Source organism: Cyclospora cayetanensis, unplaced genomic scaffold, assembly GCF_002999335.1.
Source record: "Cyclospora cayetanensis isolate NF1_C8 unplaced genomic scaffold, CcayRef3 CcayRef3_contig_13, whole genome shotgun sequence".
NCBI classification, from domain to species: Eukaryota; Apicomplexa; class Conoidasida; order Eucoccidiorida; family Eimeriidae; genus Cyclospora; species Cyclospora cayetanensis.
The window spans coordinates 273,870-295,462 of record NW_020312070.1 but is presented as its reverse complement, the minus strand read 5'-3'; the positions used below and the strand labels follow the sequence as shown (position 1 = coordinate 295,462).

Here is a 21,593-nt window from a genome sequence, read left to right as displayed (position 1 = left end):
CTTCTTTCAGGAGCAAAAAATTGATATTTAGCGCCAACATCGGCGATTTTTCTCGGTTGGACCTACCCACGTATACAGTGTCCGTTCTTTGGGTTTAGCCGGCCGTCCAAAGTCTTTCACAGATCCGAGGGAAACTAAGCGCCAGATTCCCCCTTCTGTGATATACTCTAGTCAAATGTACCTTTAGCGTAGGGGAAATGCTGGGTGAATCGGCAGCAGACAGCGGTTAGCGGCCCTAGCAGGTGGGGGGGCGCTGCCGCCGCAATGGATTCAATCCGAGGGTGTGTTAGCTGCAGCATTGGAGTACGCAAACGCACTCTTCGAATTGTGAGACTTCGTTGGACTTCTTAATATCAGTTAAAATCCTATTTTTCGCTTTGGGTGCCGCTTGCTTCCGTCACGCGGCGTTAACTCCTCGGCTCGCACGGCTTGAGGTACATGCAGAACGGGGTCTCTGGGCTTCGTTGTGTTCTGCCCATCTCTCCTAATGTTTCTCTAGTGTCCTACCCGGGATCCCAACTGCTGATACAGTCTCTATACTTTCTGTAGGAGACACGCAGGGCTTCCGCCACCATCGGAGGAGCATGAGCAACAGTAACGGGCTTCTTGCGTGTACTCCTGCTGCATTACCGAGAAACAGTTTACCCAGCTCAATTTGAACAGGTGCACGTGACAGAAGAGCATTGTAAAGCGGGGGCTGCGCGGGGATCCGCCCCTCAGCTTCTGGCGTGAGGTCCTGCCGCGGGAAAATTATCGTTCCAAGGATACACGAATATACAAATGCGCAGGCATTCAGAATGTCTACAGGTGCCACAACACTGTTTCCTTGTAAAATTCAGATGGCAAAGTCTTATTCTACAGTTTCATCAAGACCTTGCCCGTTCATCTTGTTGCTTAACACTGCGTGCGCACAGGCATCTGGCGTCTTTTTAGGAGAGGTGGAGACGACGGGGAAACCGAGGGGAAGGCCACACGCGCCCACGTAGGCGAACTGTTCATCACTGTCATCCATACAGTGCTTTTTGTTAGAGTTGTTTGCTTCGAGACGACCACAAGTACAGCTTTAGAGACCTGGGTGTGTTTGTATCTTTTCGCAGCTTGGTGAAGAGAACCAGTTTTACTACAATAAAGAGCTCAAGAGATGGCTTATTCGAGGCGAGGAAGATCTTGTGCAGCAGCTGGAGACACCTCCGCCTCCCCCTGCAGCAACGGCAACTACGGAAACGACGGCAAATAGTACAGGGCAACCAGAAAAAATCTCCTCCTCCATGGGGAACATGAGACGAATGAGGTTAGCTCGGAGCTTAGTGTAAGAGCCTAGAGCTCTGTGCTATTTACGTGAGGGCTGGAACCCCCACGCTGAGCTTGCCACACCGTTGCATACATCGTGGTGTCCTTTGTCAAACCTACTACTCCTGTGATTGCGGCTGCCTCTGTTGCAGAGCTCGTGGCGCTGCCAGTTTATACACTGCGACCCCTGGGCTGTCAACGAAGAGCAGCTGCAGTACGGATGGAAGGAAAAAGCCCTTAGCCTTTGTGATGCCTCCCTACAGGCTGCAGCAACTGCAGCGGCAGAGTCTAGCACGCGGGTCTCAGGCAGAACCAGAGAGTTCGCTGGGAGGAGCAGCAGAAGATGCATCTCCTCCTCCTCCAAGTGCTGATAGCACAATTGACAAAGAAGGCTGCAGGGTGCGCGCTGCAGTGTCGGAGCCTCCGCTGGGTGAGAGCCCTGGCTGGATGGTGGCGGAGGATGACAAACATGGGCAGCAGCAACAACAAGCTTCCATTGAAGAAGCGGGATCTTCCGATGCAGCGGAAGTGCTGCAGCAGCGTCTGAATCCTGATTCAACTGCCCAGTGCTCCACTGGCGCACCCTCACCCCCGAAGGGTGAAGCAAGTGCGCATTCTTATTACTTAGGCGTGCAGGAGAAGCAACCGCAGCAGGAGCCACAGCTCCAACCCACAAAGGACTCTTGTTCAACAAATGGCGTGAAGCCGTTGCTCGGGGTGCAGTACCAAAATGAAGCGGATAGAAATTTGCCGGAAGGCAGCTTACACCGAAAAGGACAAGAGCAGAAAGAGGGCAACGAGTACTTGCTAACCGATCCGGAGCCTCTCCAACAGCAGCATCTTGAACTGAGCGAAGATCTTTCAGGGGATACAACTCCAGAGCATCAGCAATACAAAGTGTACGCAGCAGCCGTGGTGCACTTTCCCGAAGGCCCGAACGGCCTTCCCGCCGCTCTGACTGCGGCACCAGTAGAAGGCGCAGCCTCGACAGAAATCTCTGCTGCAGCTGAACCGATGCGGCAAAGAGAGCTCAACAGCACTGGGAACGCGAGCCAAAGAGCAGTAGTCACCATCGGATCCCAGGATTTTGGTGCAGGACCGGGTTCTCTGGATGCTGCCCCTGCAGAGTGGAGGCATTCGATGGAAACGCAATTCCAGCCGCTGCAACAAGTGCAGAAGCCGCCGCAGGAGCACTCCTCAGTTGCTCAGCCGCTTGACCAGGAACACATTCTAGAAACTCCTAACGCTCTGGGCAGTCCATGCAACATGGGAGCCCCTTTGCATTCTAGTGACCCTCTTATCGATGACTCGGAAGGCAGGGGTTCGCAGGCAGCTGTTAGTAGTGCGACTCCTGCTTTACAAGCAGAAACCATGGCAGTAGCATGTCCTGTAGCTGCCTCCAGTAGAGATCAATCTAGCAGCTCGGCGTCGTTTAGTACAGAGGAAACATCGGCGACAGCGGCCTCGCACCATCCGTCCACGGAGCCGTGTGGCTATTTACCCGCGTGTGTAGCAGATCTTCAGCAGCAGGAGGATCAGCAGGAGCATGTGGACGAAGCGGAAAAGCAGCGTCAGCTGCTGCAGCGGAATGAGCAGCAGCAGATGTTGCTGCCACGGAGCGAGCATCAGCATAACCTGCAGCAAGAAGTATTTATGGAGGACTTTCTCCCTGGCTTCGCGCGGGCTGTGCAGGATCTCGAGAAGAGCAGCGGTGAAACTTTGAGACAGTTGGCGGCCTTGCAGCAGCAAGTGGGGGCTCTGCGATCTCGTAATGCGTGTCTAACAACGAACATACGGCAGGTGATTGAGCACTTGCTTTCTGGTGAGGAAATCCTGGTTGATCGACAACGAGCGGCACAGCTTGTGCAGGATGCCATCGTTGCCGCTGCTGCTGAGTGCCCCTCACCCATGGGGACAGACTCCGAGGCGCAGCCCTCTCCAGCCTGCAGCGGTATTTCGGATGCAGAAGCAGCTCTCGAGGAAGCACATGGGGCAGTCTCCGCCGTACGTCCCCTTTCCTCTGTATTCTCGTTTCCTAACATAAGATGGAACTCTCAAGACGTGCATACAGCTGCAGGGAAGGTGTCTGGCTATATATACGTTCTCTTCTTGTTGTATTCTTTCGCATTCTCCTGTTTCGCAGATGCTTCTGCCATCCCCACAGAAGTGTCACCACTGCTGCTCAACATGCTTCTGTCTTGCTTGCAGCTGACGCAAATGTTGGTCGAACAGATGGAGCGGAATAGGCAACTTCAAGAGGAAGATATGCACTTCGATGCGGACGTGGTGCAATTTATAAGTCAGCTGCAGCAGCAGCACGGATCTCTGGAGCCGTTTCTACAGCAGCAGCTGCTTCTGCAGGAAGCCCACATAGAGCAGCAGGAGAGCATAGCCAACCTAAAGCGTATGCACGATGACCTCAGCAGGCGGATGGAGGAGAGCTGTGCCCGCGCTGCTGATCTTGAAGCACAGATGGTGCTAGCAGTGGAGAAGAAACGAGAGTTGCAGGAACAGCTTGGAAGCACGCAGCAGGAGTTGCAACAGCATCACCAGCTGTTGGACCAGTTACAGCAGGAGCATGCCGCGGGAGCAAGAGACCTGCAGCAGCAATCGGAACACTGGCAACAGCAGCTTCACGCGTCGGAGCAGCAGCTACAAAAGCTGCAACAGGAAACACAGCAGCAGACGCTGTTGCTGCAGGAGCTCCAGGAGCAGCTGCAGGCAGCAGTTGAGCGTGAAGCAGCAGCCACTGCAGCAAGAGTGGCAGCAGAAATTGCGCAGAAAGACGCGCAAAACCAAGTGAGGGGACAGTCTTGCCCCCTAGAGCACCGAGCTTTGCTAGCTTTGAGGACACTTAGAGAGATGTAGACACATATGCATAGGCAGCTATGTGCAGGCAGTTCAATTGGTGGGCACCCTGGTCTGTGCCGGCTCGCAGTGCTCCTCATGTACATAATGCGCTGCTCTGCTTCAACAGTTTTGCTCATTTTCGGTGTGTGTCTGCTTAACCGGTCCGTACTCTAAAAATGCACCTCATATGATGCGCATGCCTTTCCCTGAAATGTAGATTGGTGCGCTTCACAGTGACCTCGGATTCGTGCTCCGTCTAACATGTATACTCTTCGTGAAGTCGCTCTTAGTTTTTTTCACCAATACATCATTCGTCACCTGCAATTGCCCGTCCGACACTATCGATTTGTCCATTTCTGCTCCTTCTCACGTATGCGCGATGGCCCTCATACTACCTGTGCGTGCATGCATGTTTACATCGTGATGCACGCATTCAGATGTGTGTGTCATCGCGTTTATTGGTCCCCGTTTGTGGATGAGTTTCCTGTATTTCCCAAAGTGCTTTTTTACTTGGGAATCAGCGTTTATTTTTTCTCATTCACTTAACTCTCAAAGTAATAGGTGTTTCTCCATTTACATTTTCTCATACATGTACTAATTTCGTGCGCTCTATTTCTTTGTATCTGACATCTTGTTGCTTGGCCTGTACACGCGTAGCTATGTGCCCTCGCTCGCCAACCTGGCGTTTCACATATTGAATCTCCCAAGCCAATAGCCTGTGCCTCTGTATTTCTCGGGTGGATCGGAATCGATAGGTATAGGCTTGTCGATTTTGATATCTCTTTTGCATGGTCAGTGAAAATCCGTCGTAGTTCTGTCTTCTTAGATCTATGAATTGACGTTTCTGTGCATATTGATCTGCCTGCATACACATAGGTATTCCAGCATAGAACTTTTGAAAAACAATGGCCCATCTTAGCAAAGTTCCCCGCCAACATGGCCTTCTGTTGCGAACGCCATGCACGTGGCCGCCTCATCCTTGTTACCCTCCATGTTCATGCAGAATTGCTGCTGCTACTGCTATCTATTTACCTCGAGACCGCTCCACGGCTGGCTATCGTTGCTAGGCTCACGGTGCAATACCCAGAAAACTTGCAGCAAATTGACCTTCTAGTAGCCAGCAATTGGAATTCTTGTTGCGTTGGTGCTTTGTGTTGTGTTGTTACTGTTCTGCTAGGTTGCAGAGGCACTACGTTCAAGCGAAAAATTGCAGCAGCTCTTGCAGCAGCGCGAACAAGAACAGATCAAGCTGAGTACAGCCTTGAAGGAGAAGCAAGAGGCATTGGATAGTGCTCTGTCCTTAAGTGAACAGCAACAGGAAGGTGCTGCGCAGTGGCGGCAGGAGCAAGAGGGTAAGATGGGCTTATCTCCGCCGTGTTGGCGGTGAAAAAGGGGCTTTTTGCGGCACTAGCAAGCTCGCTGGAAAGATGCTGGAGTAGCACTGCCCCGCCTCATGACTAGCGACGACGTAAAGTGCGCTTGCCAATGTTTGTGTCTCGGTGCTGCTGCAGGTCTGGAAAGGCAACTCCTTGCGCGAGAGTTTTTGGTTGAAAAATTACAGTCGGAGGTGAATAGCTTGTTGTTAAAGCAAGGGCAGCTCCAGGAGCAGCACGCGGCTAAATTGGAGCAGCAGGAGAGGGGGCACGCCACGCAGCTAGAAGAGCTTACAACGCAGCATGCGGAGGCCCTGATACACCTGGAACAGGAGAAGCAGAAGTTAGCATTGGAGCAGCAGTGCATTGCTGCTGCACATCAAGAGGAAGTTGATCGTGCGCAGCAGAAAGTGGATGCGCTGCAGCAACAGTTGGCCCAGCAGGAGGAACAACACGAGCTCATGGCGCAACGGCAACAGGAGGACCTGGAGCAGTTTTTGCGCAGATTGCAACAGCAGGAATATGCGGCGAAGGAGCAGTTGGAGCTGCTGGAGCAGGAAGTAGAAGAGAAACGTCTTCTGGTGGAACAATATGGCATGCAGAACGAGGACTTCAGCAGACAGGTTCAGGTGCTGCAGCGGCGGCTCCAGGAAGCGGCAGCGTTTGCGGAGGAGCGGCTGCAGAGTGTGCAGCAGCAACTTGAGGAGACGACGGCGTCCCTTGAGACGGAGCGCAAGACGGCTGAGCATCAATTGCAGGAAGCAGCGTCTGCGGTCCAGGAGTCCAAACGACAGCAAGAATTATTCAGTCAGAAATATGAAGTACTCAAAAAGGAATACGACGTTTTGCAGCAGCAGCATACACACGAGAAGACCGAGCTGGATGAAAGGGTGAAGGGTTTGGAGGAGCAGCTGCTGGCGCAGCAGAGGCTCCTGCAAGCTGCACGTGAAGAGCTGCTGCAGCAGCCGATCATGCTTCAGCAGAAGCACGAAGAAGATGTGCAGCACCAACTAGCGGCACTGCGCCAGCTCGAATTAGAAGATCGCGAGAAGCTGCAGCAGGAGCATGATCAGATTTTGGAGCAACAGCAAGAGAAGCACGCACTGTTGACGCAGCAGCTGCGGGAGCAACACGCGCTAGAACAGCAGCAGATGCAGCAGCGCATGCAGCAGGAGCACCAGGAACAGCAAGAGGCACTGCGAAGCCACTTTGAGCATCTGTGGAACGAAGAAAGCAGTAAAATGGTGGCAGCAAATGCTGCAGTCGTGGAGCAACTGAAGCAGGTGCAACAGCTGCTATTGGAGGAGCAGCAGCAATTAGAGTCCTCTGAGGCTCAACGGGAGGCTCTCGCCAGAGAACGAGAGGAGGCGGCAGTTTTAAGGGCTCAGATGGTGTCCAGGACGTCAGAGGCAATAAGATGGGAGCAGCGCAGCAAGGCTTTAGAGCAACAGATTGAGGAACTGTTGAAGCTGCGACGTACACCTGATGCAGAGAGCCAAGCAGCGATGGAAGCCGAGTTGCATCAGTTGCGTCAGCAGGTTATTGAGAAAGTTCGGCTCTCGCAGCGGTTGCAGCACCAGTTGGACGAGCAGGTAGCGTCTCAACGAGACAGGTTAGGTGAAGTCAATGCTATGCTTGAGCGTCAGGAGGAGGCTAGCAAGCAGAAAGACTTGCGCTTACGAAGTGTTGAGGAGGAGCTGCAGGCTCTGCAGCAACTGCTGCAGGATACTGTAGATGTGAAGCAGCTTGAGGCTGCACGTGCAGAGGCCGCAGAAGGTAACCGCCGAGCCCAAAGACTGGAGTCAGACCTCATTGCTGCCACTGCAGAGCTAGACGCCTTGAGAAGGTCTTTAGTTGTGGCGGAAGTGAGTCCTCTCCCTGATTTTTAGCCATCCCAAGGCACTGAGAAGCCTGAATGAACCATTACTTTGAACCATCGAGCCTCCGTGTACAAGCACTACAAGTACAAACACCCACAATATATGGTGCAATTAAAGTTCAGTGCATTTGTTACTGCTCAGGAGCAGCTTCGCAAGCAGCGGTCGGCTACTGAGGCCATTGAGGCATCCCACGCTGAGGCTGTTGCAACCGCATTGGCCTCACATCGCCGCCAAGAAATGAGAGAAGCAGGCACACAAGCCACGGGAGACGTAGGCTATTACTGGAATTCGAGCTTGGGGAACCCTGCATAAAGCTGTGTATACACTTCTCTGATATTGTCTTAAAGGAGCTCAACAGGTGTTGACACGTACTTTAGGGTGCCAGACGACGCTCCGGGATAACACTGAGAGTCGCCATTAGTTGCAGCATTGAGCTGAAAAGTGTAATGCTGACTATGCAGGAGATGCCCAATTCCATGCCGCCCGCTTGGGAGGATCTGAATCTGAAGACACAAAAGGTGCAACAGAGGAATGAAGAGCTCTCTGTCGTGAGTGCGCATCATGATAAGAATACATACTGTGGAATTGATTGGCGTAGCTGTCATTTTTCTGCTTGACCATCCGCCGTCAAGGCTCTCCACCCCCAAAAGTTGAGCGTTTTCTTGCTTTTATGCTCCCTCAACTGGCGTCATATGCTGCTAGTAGTTCCATCAGGTGGCATCGATTGTTCTTGTGCAGCGTAACACAACCCTGACGCGCATCAGTGACTTTCTGTCCAGACGATTGCAGTTTATGGAGCGCGCACTGGTACGTCGATTTATTTCCTGTCACAGTATTTCACTCTCAAAGCAAGTATCTGTTCCGGCAGCATGCCATGCTATCAGAGGGCTTTACGGGCACCTAAGGTAGTGCAACGACCCGAATTCTGCAATGATTTCGTCTCTGACATGTGAAGCAGCTTAAACTAGTGTGTTATGCCTTCCCTCGAATCGCACTGGCTCTTTTGGGGTCTCTCAGGCTGAGATGGGACCCCATGGTTTGGTTGTTATTGAGGATTGCGACAGAAACGTCGTTCTCACCCCAGCTGATATTGAGCCTTCGTCCAATGGAACGCCAGTCCCTGACCTAGTGCCGGTGCAGATAGATGCAGCCTGTAATGCAGCAAAGAGTTTTTCTGGTTACCATAAATCTAGGAGCCAGGATCCTCTAGCTGGACAGGGTGTGCCTGGGTCTCCGGTAGACATGAGTGCCGAGACCTCGCAGTCAGCCCAGGGCGCCAAAGTGGCCTCGACTAATATGTACATTGCACCGTCGAATAGCGGAGAGAACGTTGCGACTCCAGTAAGCCGCCTACCCCCGAACCCTCCGGCATTTCTACGGGATGTGAAGGCATCCTCCAAGGTGTGAGGGCACGGGAAAAACGCAGACGCAGAGACCCTGAATACCTCATTAAGCGTTACTTGCTCAGTAATTTATGTACTGCTGGAAGTCACAATATGTGGTGGTCGGCACGTGGTACTACCTTGGAATGCGCGAGAAGGTAGTTTTGTATTCAGCACAGGGCTCCATGCAACAAAGTAGGACGTCCTTAGTTAGCTCATTTGTTTGGCAATCTGGATTTACATAAAAATTCGCACATCAGCCGCTTCAAAGTGTTGTATTGCCTAGCTATTCCAACAATTGCTGTTATTACCATTGAATCGCACAAGGGCCCACTCGCAAGCAATCTAGATGTAGCAATGGACAGCCTTGATATTGGGTGCAGTATGACGTTCCGCCAAAAAATCGCAACAAAGCTCTCTGGTATTTTGTTGGGCACTACAGGAGTAGTGAACTTATCTCAAGGCTCGCTTAACTACTACCGGAGCCTCTGGTTTACGCAACTAAGAATTGCTTTGTGACTCCGGTAACATCAGTCTATAATGCAACTTAGTTGCATCCTTGAAATCCCTTCAACAACTTGGATGCCAAGAATGTCTGCAGCCCACCAGAAGGCAGCTTTGCGTCCTGATGGCAACTGATGTTCAATTGTTACGGTAAATGGTACGGCGAAACACCTCCACCACAAGAGGAGAACCATTTATGACCGCTGCCTCTGTGTACGATCGTATGCGCATACATCTAGATTAGTGCCAGCGGATCTTCATACGTATATAATTGAGGGCGCTTTGCATAGCTGATGCACGATGTAAGCAATCATACCCAGAGGGCTCAAGGAACCGCAAGCTAGCCAAAATACTCTTCATTTTGGTATTGAAGCAGAAAACTCCTTATGTGTTTCTAGTGATCCTGGTGTCCAACCGCGAAAACACCCCGTATTTTTTGCCGCACCGCCCACTGCACATACGAAATTTACTTTCGCTCAGTGTATACTGACTCAGCTTTCACTCTCCAGGAGGTTTCGCACATACGAATGTGATATCATTGACTAGTGCCCCTACAAGATTCTTGCCGCGACACTAGGTCAAAAGCCTCCCGAATGGCAGCTTGCGACGTTACCAGTACCATGCTTTCATTTTGATCCTACTTCCCTTTCGTAATCCGTTGAGAATCTCGTTCTAAAAAGATGCAGATTGTCATAACTTTATTATTGTGCGCCAGAGCGATAAAAGGAACCCATAGACCTGCTTGCATGTACAACACAATGTTGCTTTGTTTTTTCGCGGTGCTAGATATTCACTGCATACAAGTGCGACACCTCAAAAGGCCTTAGGTTGGCTTTACATTGATGCAACATGAAGAGCTTATATGTCCATAGTAGCAGGATCATTCTCCGATATTCGATACCTCAGCTCTGTCTGAAAATGCATGTACTGAGTTCCATTGCTTCTGAGCAGTTGGGGCATAAGATTCGCACAAAGCTAAGCTACAATCGAACTCCTATTACACTATATTCAGCTTAAAGGCAGAAAGAATTGACAATCGGACTTCTTTGCTCGTGCATCGCTTTTATTGCGGAGCGCTGCTAGAGCAGCAGAACAAGGTGCAATGTTGAGTGCGCATGCGCTAGATGATATTTGCAGCTTGCTACGGTCAGTGAGCTGTTAAGAGGCTGTATGCACTGCTCATGGCTCCCTATCGCAGTTGCCTGATTTTAATCAAGTTATTTGGTACCTCAAAGGTTTCACTGTCTTCGGCATCTGGCTGAGGCGGGATACTTCATGGCAATCGAAGTTTACTGTGGCGCAATGCCTGTTGGGGCCGGCGAGGCTGGCCTGGAAGCCAATGTGAACTCAGTAGCTTCACAGCTGGTAGAACGGCACGATTCAAAAGTCGCTAAAATGTCTTTAGATGCATCAGTGACGCCATGCCAGCCAGAATATTGTGCAGGCCGTAATAATGGGCGGGTAAGCAAAAATTCCACTAGCTGATAGGAGATGTGTCTTGCTTTGTAGATCCCAGAGGAGGAGAATCCCAGGCTTCTCGCGGCACATTTATCGAGGTAAGACGCACTTCAAAGCTGGCTTCATTCACCTAGTGGATATTGTTTGCTTGTAGGCAGTACTACACCCCAATTCTCCACGAAAGCACGGACTAATTAGTTTATGTCGAGATGTGCTCAATATAAAGCAGTTGGGAGACCTGAGAGAGCTGACGGATAATTACCTGTCAATAAAATCCGCATATTGAGAAATATGGGGCTTTGGTTAACAGAAGCCACAAAGCAGGTGAAGAACCACTTTGTCGATAGTTTATCTCAGGTATTCTCGAAATGTTTACTTTTTGTGGTCGAGGTGGACAGCAGCTCAGCAGAGAAACAACCGGCCGGTTAGGTTCTCACAAGTAAAGCATCTCCTTCAGGCTTAGCGAGCAAGCTAGTGCGTATCTTGCTCCCCGAGCTTAACCGGGACAGCCAAGGTTAAGGATAGAACCCAAGGATGAGAGCGCCGTGTCAACCGGCCTAAGCCCACAGCCTAAGCCAGACAAACTAAGGAAGCCGGGCGGGATCCGCGTTCATGAGCAGTCCCAGAGGGCTCCTTCAACAAATCATCCACTTATACCGTAAGCAACTGAGTCCCATAATTCAAAATCGGGGTGCGCGAAAAATTGGAAAGAACGAACAACGGGACTGGGCCCAGCGGAAGCGGGCTGGAAAGCGAGCTATGCTGCTTCGGAGTGGCGGACAAATGGCCCCGGCAGAGTGCACATCCGGAGGCTCTCTAGAAGCCCTTCTGGTTTGCGAAACGCTACTTGGTAAGCATAAAGACGCATCGGGGAAACGGAAAGTCTTCCACGCAGGCTGCGGTGCAATGAAGGGGGACATTCATAGTAGAAGCGGGGATGGAGTCCCACCACGTGTCAATACTGCGCTGACACAGGTTAAAAGCAATCACCAAGATTGCCAGGGTTACTCGATGTTAATTGTGAAGATGATCGGTGATATGAACAGACGGGAGTGCACTCTGCGAATTCACTTGTCGGGCTGTCCTAAAGACTCGGGCTCGCTGAGGGGCGGGAGAGCGTAAAGATTGGGAAGGCTGGCAGTTTCCTGCTATGACTGGTCAAAATAGTGTTTTAGCAGCATGGTTCGTAACTTCCGTGATGAATTTGTGCACCACAATGTAATCTTAGGTATGCCATGGGTGATCTCATGGAAGGCGTGCATGCGTCTACAATACCCAGCTGCAGATTTCAGGGCGCCAGCACGCTAGGAAGAACCAACTCGTGGTTCCCCTGACAATGCGGATTCCACATATTTCAAGCAGGGTAGGTTTGGCACCCCAATAACTTGATACAGCTTTCATACCACTGGCTCAATAGTGCAGCAAGGGAAGACAGTTGTGAATACTCATCTTGTTGTGCACTGTATGCAGTTCTTTATTAGGATGCTATGGTATGTGATCAGTAGAGAAAGAGCAGGTATACAAAAGCATAAACAAACAGCTATTTGTGTTGTAAACAATGATTATGGGACAAGCTGGCCGCTTAGCAATCGGGCGGCGCACCGTATTACGCTAAACACCGGCAGAGCTTCAAGATGTGTTCCGCCATATCAGAGGTGTCCTCAGCATGAAAAATCTTTAATGGCAGGCGAATGATTAGCAGGCAAAGGGAGACTGCAGAAATTCACGAGAATTGGGGGGGCGTAGTCCGGTTTTGGTCTTTGAAAGACGTAGCGTGGGACATGGGAGTTACTTCTACGCCACTGAGCAGCATCCCTCTGAAGTAGAACTTCCCGATACTTCATAATGGCAACTCAGACGGAAAACCAGTCTAGTCGACATTTGACTTCAAAGACACTTCATTAATCCCCTTCACCCGTACTTCATGCACAAAAATGTTTTTTCACGGCACAACTGCATGCTGTCAGGACTTGTTGATACTCCGGTTGAGCTGCAACGGCACATTAGTCGGGAGTTCTACGAGCGATTAAGGAAAGCCAAACAGCTGCCTACACAAACGTCACTTTGGAATTCATTCACACCGCCAAAGAGCACTTACTACACCCATGACCTTTGCCTCATCCGATGCGGGACAAGCAGTGGCAAGTAAAGGCATGCAAGTGTTTGTAATTTGTGAGAACAATTGCGATTTAGGATTTCGTGTTCTTCCTGCATGCGTTGATCCAGATTCGACACAAATTGAAGCAATCAAGGTGTGGCTTTTACACATTCGCAAAAACGTTGCAATGTTCTTTAGCCCTGCATCATATCAGCGAAGTTTTGTTGAGTGGCTCGGTGCCTCCCTCATTCTACTGTTGTACTGTTGAGAAACCAGTAGGTGATTTGGGTAATGGAGGGCGATGCCGCAGCAAGGACACCATTCAACAGCCTAACAACTCCTCCTGTACTCGTGTTGTCCCAATGTTAGAATTAGTTATTATTCAGAATCGATGCTGTAGACAGAGTTGAGGGTGCCAATTTCACCCAAGAGGCTACAAATCTTTCAAAGCATGTATTTATTGCTGACTGTTTTTATTGCTTCACTAAAACTAAGCAGCAGCATCCAGTGCGAGAAACGGGTACATGTGCAGTGTGCCGGGGAATGAGCGAAGCCGGCACTGTTTAAATGGGTGTCACTGCACTTTCCAGACCAACAGTCAGGCTCTAATTCACCTCACAAAAGGTTTGCAGAGTTTGCAAAGCCCTTGAGTTGTTCACCGGAGTGGACAGTATCTGCACTACTTTATTAGGGAGAATATTGAACGAATCCCCAGCAAGGTCAGCAACTTTTAGGACTAATTGTCACCGAATACAAACTACATGGGACTTTCTCAGCAAACGTGGTGAGCACTGGCTGAATGTGTAACCGTTGCAAGCTTTGTTGCCCTGCGGAAGAATTAGGGCTCTGGGTGGTTAAAGCTAGTGGCCATGGATTCCAGTTCTCGCGGTGCTTGGTGGCCTTTCTTCCTCAGCAAATTCTCTCCATGGAATTGCGCCTAAATCTACGGGCACTGCTCGAGCAGGCTTGGTTATTATTGCTAAGCTATTCTGTAAAGTCATATTTCTTTGAAAGCGCTTCCAGGCTTGCAGGCCCTAAAATCTTTCATGTGACTGTTTCCGAGCATTAAAACAACTGTGCTTCATGCTGTGCTTGAATGCAGACCTCGCCCTTTGAGGCCAAGAGACACTATTCAACAAGTATATAAACCAGCTAGCTATACGTATTTTATTCGCCATCTGTTTTCTTATGGCAGGAGGCCCACGTATTGCAGTTATTTGACAACAGTGATCGAGCGTGTCTCCGTGGTCGTGTCGCTTAAACTCTTCGTTCGTTGTTGCATGGTGTGTAAGCCTTTCCACTTTCAAATCTCTTTACCTATTTGTGCCAGCATTTCGCTTCCGACTTGCACTTCTTCGCGTTTTTGCTTGCGTTGGGAGTGGCGATAGTGCAGAAGCACTTGAGCTGTTGTGCTCACAGTTGGTCTCGGCGTACAGGTACGCAGCATTAGGGCACTTGTTCTGAATTCGGGGGCGGACTACTAGGTGAATCAAGCACAGATTGCCATGCGTATGTATTTGCGACTGCACAGGTTAGATATGACAATGGAACGATGAACTTTTCACTAATGCCTTGTCTCTTTGTACATCTACTTCATTGAACGACGCAATCAGTAATATAAAAAGTAAAACTGTTGTGTCCGTAAACTAGTAGTTCGTGGAAACTCGTCATGAATGCACAGAGTGCTTATAGGGTGCAGCAAATCGCATGCTTTCTACCCTCGTATCGGAGTACTGAGGTGCATAGGCAGGGAAAACTGGGAGCCTTTTTAGAAGGGATTCAATAACTTTCTGTAGAATGTGCATCGAGTCTGAAGCCACGAATATGCTTGTGTGAACTTTAGATGGAGGAATACAATGAGCGTGGCACGGTTAAATCTAAACGATGCGGGCAGTCAAGGCGATGCGCCTTAGTCACTCTGTGAGCTAAGATGCTTGCTCGGAATACTTCTCAGGCGTGTCCACACCAAAATCCAAAGGACTCAGGAGGCATGGTCTACGCCAAAGTCGTTAAAAACCACGGCTGATTTAAACATTTAGAGCATGTAAGTGGCTGGGACACGAAGTGTCATATAGAGTTCAAGCCACACGACCTGAAAATGCAGTCATTTGCGGCATATCGACATTTACAGGCAAGAGCTCGTCTAATGCCATAACTCAGAGCACATCGAGGCCCGAGGTTGTAATATGAGGCTCTGTCGTTTGGTCCTCAGATATTGCTAAGTGCGACCACATCGCTATTGAAATTACTTCGGACATTTGAAAGGTGCATTGGGAGGAACTCTCTAGTGTTTGGGGGCAACTGGTGTGCTACGTCAAGATCTCGACCAGATCTGAGCAGTACAAGATTGCAGATACGCTCGCTTCGTGCAACTTTTAGTATGAAGTGCTTCGTGTTCACTGCAGCTAGAAATGTGCCTGCTCAACCCCTCGCTCGCCGTTGGTGCATGTATGCTGTTTCCAGACAAGATTAGCAAGGCAACTTACCAAAGGTACGACTTTTCGCGACCTCTGGTAGCGACGTTAGCAGACATTACTCTTGGTGGTGTATGAGTCTTTAAAATGAAATTGAATTGCTCTAGAGTTCTTCTGTGCTATCTATTTCAATCGATGTACCATTTGCGACCAGCATTGGACTTTTACTGACATATGAGGAGGGCTGTTTTTAAGGCGTTAAGGTATTTTAGTTGCCACGCTTAGCTGGCGACTCCGTTGTCTGTTTACCTGTACCTCTGCTAGTCATGGGGCGGCGGAATGGCTTGGCTCCCATCTCCTAGCCGGTTAGCCGACAAGTGTGTTTTCATCACACTGCATACGGTACTTGCGAGCCTTTTGAATTACCTCTGTTCGCCAAGGGATGTTCGTTCATAGTGGCCGCCAATGTAGACTGAAGTGGAAGAAAGCAGCTTTGAGCTGTTGGCTGAATTATACTGCACGGAAGGCATATGCATGAACAGTCCACTACCATCTGTCCACCCGTTTCTTGTGTAATTTCGACGTCGCAGCGCCGCGTCGTATCTGTAAGCGAGAGTATCCGGCCTACCCACTCACAGGCAGAAATTCCGAATCCTGTCTGATCAAAAGAGAAGGTTTTGGTAACACCAGAGAAGGAAAACTGACTGTAGCGTGCCCTTCCATAAAACTTGCGAAAAGCTCATAGTGAACATTGGCGAACATTCCGTCCTATTTCATCCTACTTGCGTCGAAAGTGCTGTTTGTTGGGCAGTCATGGCCCTGCTGCAGAAGCTCCACTTCTTTCTGTCGTGTATCATCCCTTTCGCAAGGAACGGCAATCCCGTCCGCATTAAATCTAGTAAATTCGTTAGAAATCCCTTCTAGATCTAATCCGTCAGTGCTGCTCTGTAGGAACCTGGTTTACAATGTTCATCTGGGGTGCTTCCACATTACTGGGCCACTTGGTCCATGAGGCACTGCATGGTGGTGCTATCAGAGTACCATCCGAAAGGCGCACTGCAGCATACGTGCCGCATTCTAATGCCCCAGGCACCGCTAAACAACGGAGGACTTGGAGCGACAATCAGACATCTGAAATATGAAATATTAGCAGCCTTTCCCAAAACTCGCTTGCGTATTGAGAGACACAACATCCAGCTCGGTGATTTGCTCGCATTTTCTGATCTTTGTGAGGCTGTATAAAAGGAACTTTCAATCCTCTAGGATGCGCACGATACCCCCTGCAGTTCCCGTGATAATTTCGTTTGGGCCAATTTGCGTTGCCGCATAAACAGAGTTGCTCATGGGCCCCGCCCCAATGTTGTAATGAAACTTACTCTTACCGGTCCACCAGTCGAGCGCCTCGAGAGTCCACATGCCTCGAAGGGGTGCTGCATCTCCCCCGAGAGGGCAGCGCTTGCCCACGCCATACATCAGCTGTGACTTTGCACTCATAGTTGGAATGCCATTAGGAATGGAGATTTTCTTGTTAACCCAGGTGGTGCGAATTACTTTGGTGTCTGGGTCAAACTCGAATTGCTCTACGCCCTTGGGCGCATCCCCCACAATGACTGGAAGAGCCGAGGCAATTGTTTCATTAAGTAGAGGCAACTGAATTCCCGCTGACTTCAGTCCTGATAGAAAGCTATTGGGGCTTCCAAGGTACTGCAAGAAGCTGGTAGACATCTTTGCCTCCTCAGTGGGCTGATTGTTAACAACGGCCATGCGCCAACCATGAACTAGCACGGACTGCTCACTCGAAGTTTCTTTAGCTGCTGGATCTCCGAAGGTAACTGGATGCCTGGCATGTACCTTTCCCGTTTGTGCATCCAGTACTACCAGGTTCATCAGCTTTGAGCTGTCCGTGATGACCACAAATTGACGATCTTCCGTGCCCATGAGGGTTGGAGTACTGCCGGAACCTTCCCCAAGGCGCACGGGGGCTGTCCCTCCCAATGCAGGTTCAAGATCGTATGGTTCTTCCCATGACACAGTAAGCTTCTCTCCATCCCATACGGCCTTGTGCATGTATTTGGAAGATACCACATATATTCCACCCTTGTTATCGCACGCAATATTGTTTGACACGTCGAGATCCTCTGCTTCAACTTCAGGGACATCGGATGAACCTGATATACCATCAGGGGTTATTGTCTTATCTGTCTTTGCAGGCGATCTCGCTTGTTTTGCCGAGCCTAACATCAGAGTGGCCAAAGCATTGCGGAAACCGCCATTCTTCACGTCGCGGCTCAAAATGCCCATACGACCAACGTTGGTGACCTGTACGATAACGATAGAGAAAGGGTGCCGCACTTAATAGCTTAGACACACTCAAACTACTATAATTTAGCTGTATTAGATGATATGAGCACAAGATGCTTTAGTGTGTAACTGCGCATGCGTTCAACTGGCATGGCGACAGTAGTGCTCTCAATCGCGTCGAGACTTATGCGTAAAACACCAGCAAAATCACGTAAAGTAACCTTTGACCCAAACATTCCATATTCCTTTTCTGGAAAAGTGCACAAAACCATTTTGGTCCATGAGCTTGTATAAGCATTGTTTACGCCATTTAATTCGATGATACCGGTATTTTATAATATTAGGAGAATTCCAGACGTTCTCAATAGGTTGGGCACACGCGGTAGCCATGTAAGCGGGGGTACGTGCAGTTCAGATATGCCAAGTGCCTTGGTTACCCAAGCAATGTGGCCGTCGTGAGTCATGCACAGGGCACGGAAAACTTCTTGAGACCGAGGTGCTTCTGCTCCAAGATTTTGGAGTCCCTCTTTCAGGGTAAAAGCCTCGGGGTGTACCATGATTTTTTGTCCATTGGAGCCTGGCACGTCGTAGTATGCTTCCAAACGTTTGCCAGTCGAAACGACGAAAACCTCCTGCGCAGAAACAGCAGCTAAAATCGTTTGACAGTAAAGCAATCTTTTCGCATTGCCGCTATGCCACAGTCCTAGTACAAGGATTACGAAGAGCCCTCCTAGTGGCTTTCGGTAATCAGAGCAACCTATGCATTAGCACATGAGCCAGTAAGATCCTCTCCATTCTTTTGCACATGCTCCCTCTTTCCTTTGTGAGCTATTAACCTGAGTGCTTTTATTCTGACATTGACCATGCTTAAATTTGCCCACTTACTTCTTGTGTGAGGAGCGCATAGGCTCCGTGGAATTTGTCTCCTAGGATGGTCTCTACTGACTTTGGCACAAAGCCCACAATTGACAGTGAGGTCTTTGTGCGTGCTACTTTGAAAATGGTAGTCCAGCTGCTACCCCAGAGATATTTTTCGTCTGGCGTATAGAATAGCGTTATTGGATTTGATATTACCATAGCCTGATTCAAAAAGTTGTGACTCAGACGATGGCTCCCATCAGGACCTGCCAGGGTGGTGCTAGCCTACGGAAACAATAGCAATAGTTTTCGCATTTCCTTTTTTCATGATGCATTTTAGCCAAACGGAATCTGGGCCTTGACTATCCAATATGTGCACATATCACAGCCAGGGCACCCCTTGATACCAGCATGCTCGACATACCTGCGCAGAGCTGTTCCGGTGGGGGATTGGCCACGGACTGTTGGCGAGGCCCTTATTTGGTGAGGGTAAGACTGTGGAAGGAAGGCGCCAAGTGGTGCGGATCGAGTTATAGTCATCTGAAGTGAATTCGTTAATGACGGTCTCCGGGAGACCCTTCCCACTGTTGATGTGCTCAAGCAGCTGCTCTAAAGGGTCTGATCCGAGGGATGCATTGGCCTTTTCTTTAAGGAAAGCAGGCACATACGGCAGCGGTGGATAGCCGTGTAGCCCTAAAGCCTCATTTACGCTGCGGAGCCGTGGATCTGTCGCTTTCCACTCCGTTGTGGTAGTCCGCCGCTTCAGAGTATCTTGCTCCAAGTGGGTTGTCCCAGGCTGAGAAGAGGGACAAGAAAAGATACTCGCTTCTAGGGAGTGTCAGCGTAGTACTCTGACGTGATTACTCTTGTGAGCCTCTAATTATGCAAGATCCTTTTTGAGGGGCAGTGTGTGTTTTGCTCACCGGGCCAAAACCTTCTCTCAGCTTCTGATCCGCCACGTCGTCTCCAAACAGAGCCGAGACAATGGTGAATTTCCTGCCTGAAAAGCTGGTAGACCTTGGTTGAATATGATCTGGTAGTGAAGAGCGTTGCTGTCTGATTGTTGAAAGCAGTTCTACGGTATTTGTTGCGTCCAAAAGACTCACGTCTCCGGGTTTCGGGAGGAAAGAACGCACTTCAGCTCCGGGCACTCGACGATCCCCACTAAGCAAGCTCGAGGGGTGTAACGCTGAATGTAGACTGAGGGTGTCAAAAGGACGCAGTAAACTGCCCAGCACTGCACTCCCGTTTGCGACATCGCCGCAGAAGATGGGCAGCATACACGCCGCAAAAGAGCACAGAATATACCTGAAACTCCTCATTACGACGCAGAGGTATGGACCTACTGAAAAAATACAACCAAACTGAGAGAAACCCAACCAAAAAATCCAACAAGCTCCCGGTGCGGTGGCGGCAGGTCGCGTGGACTGCCACTTCCCTGGGTCTTTACCTGGCGCTGAGAAGCGCAGTGTACTGAATACCAAGTACTGAAATACTCAATACAATGGCACTTTGGGAAGTACTTAGCTGTCTTTAATACTTAAAGAGAGCATTCGGTGACTTTGAAGAGAGGTTACCCCGCCTTTGCCCCTGTGTTGCCTGAGTTCGTCGCCCCCAAGGGCCAGCGCCTTGCCACAAACCTGCAACCTCCGAAGTCGCCCAATTTAACGTGAGTGTATGAAATACCAGCTATATGTGATATTCATACAAGCTTAAAGCAATCCCAACACCTTTGAAACTGGTATCCTACATTGCTGCTGCGTGGGCAGCCTTAGGATTAGTGACCCGTCTGACCATCGGACATTCAGATAGACAATTGTACAATGCAGGTTACAAAGACTGCATATTGTTCTGTGATATATTGCAGCTATAATTGTTCCTCCTTGTTTTTAAATGGCATAGTGTGTTTGCACGTCTTCCGATTTGAAGATATTTTTCAGTTTCAAACAAATCCCTGCAAACTTCGTAGCATCTGCGAACGGCAGCCGCACCCGGCACCCGCCTACCATGTTGGTGAGTGTAACCTTTTGTTGAGCCGGAACTTGTGCATACGATTTTATTCTTTCTAGCTATTCATGTCTTCTCACTGATTCTCTTGGCAGCCTTACGTGCAAAAATGCCGAAGTGCGACAGGTATCTCGGCATCTCGTAAAACACGCGTGATTCATTGAAGGGTCAGCTGGAAGCCATCAAATACGGAACAGCTTGATCTGGCCAACATTAGGTCTTCCTGTACACCAGGCAACTGCAAATGATGCAAAGGCCCTGCGAAATATGCTAGACCAAACATCAAGGATCTACCCATGTGGGCTGAGTTCAACTATTGCACATTTTATTAAATCAGATGTCTTCAACAAGGAATAAGTAGAAAGAATAAACGCTTATTTTTTTGTTGGCATCTCGTATTTATTCCAGTGCAGCGTTACTTCAATACAAAAAGAATCAATGATGTGTGCATATCTACTCGATGCTTTGTCCAGCTAGCCGTGAGCATTAGGTGAACTTGAAAGGCTCAACAACTTGCAGCCTAGCTACTGGTCCTCCCCGAACCCCAGGGGCAGGAATAGAGTAAAGAAAGAGCCTTTGGGAAGGATTTACAATGAACTTCTATCGAGCATTTGTTGAAGCTACAGCTAATTGCCCCTTATAAAATGCCTAATTAAAGGCATTCATACTCCTGATTGGACTGGAACTGATCTGATGAGAAACGTGGATGTTGGACTGCTGGGGGTCAAGGGTAAGAATCTTGTCTACGTCTTATTTGACAAACCCAGCGGATATGCTCATTTCCCAGCTTGCACGATCTCTGTAACAGCCCAAAGGGTTGATCAGACTATTTTAACTCGTTTCTGGTATGAGCCTAGATCACTCAAGAGTAGCATTACGGGCAGAAACCCGAAGTTTGCTCATGCCGTCTGACATGGCTTCACGACCCATCCACACAGTGACCATATTATGACGACTGCGAATCATCCTGAAGCGTGTGGACATGCGGAGCGCATCATCCCTATGCTCCTGACAAAGGAGAGCTTGTCTGTGGACAAATACTTTGGTTCGTAGATCTAGTGTCGTTCTGATGCTGAGCAGGTATATAACAGGACAGTACGCTCGTCGGTCAGTTGCTCTCCCGCATTCCTGGTCTACAATGAGGAGCTCCTCTCCGACCCAAGGCTAAAAATGGTGGG

General features: G+C 49.5%; 2 protein-coding genes across 2 annotated transcripts; one reads left to right on the top strand and one right to left on the bottom strand.

Annotated features, from left to right (window-relative positions):
- Positions 1-910: 910 nt before the first annotated feature.
- Positions 911-8,800, top strand: LOC34618893 (plectin; the record flags this gene model as incomplete). Its single annotated transcript, XM_026336496.1, has 10 exons — positions 911-982; positions 1,098-1,291; positions 1,443-3,294; positions 3,499-4,089; positions 5,318-5,492; positions 5,652-7,378; positions 7,535-7,663; positions 7,855-7,941; positions 8,132-8,200; positions 8,411-8,800. Coding segments are annotated over 10 exons (5,286 nt in total), but the record flags the coding sequence as incomplete, so codon positions are not given.
- A 7,700-nt stretch (positions 8,801-16,500) lies between these two features.
- LOC34618891 lies at positions 16,501-19,730 on the bottom strand. Its single transcript, XM_026336495.1, has 5 exons — positions 19,332-19,730; positions 18,833-19,204; positions 18,436-18,693; positions 17,988-18,182; positions 16,501-17,568 (listed from the first exon to the last, which is right to left on the bottom strand). The coding sequence occupies exons 1-5, from the start codon at positions 19,728-19,730 to the stop codon at positions 16,501-16,503; spliced, it is 2,292 nt and encodes a 763-aa protein (XP_026192280.1).
- Between the last annotated feature and the right edge of the window lie 1,863 nt (positions 19,731-21,593).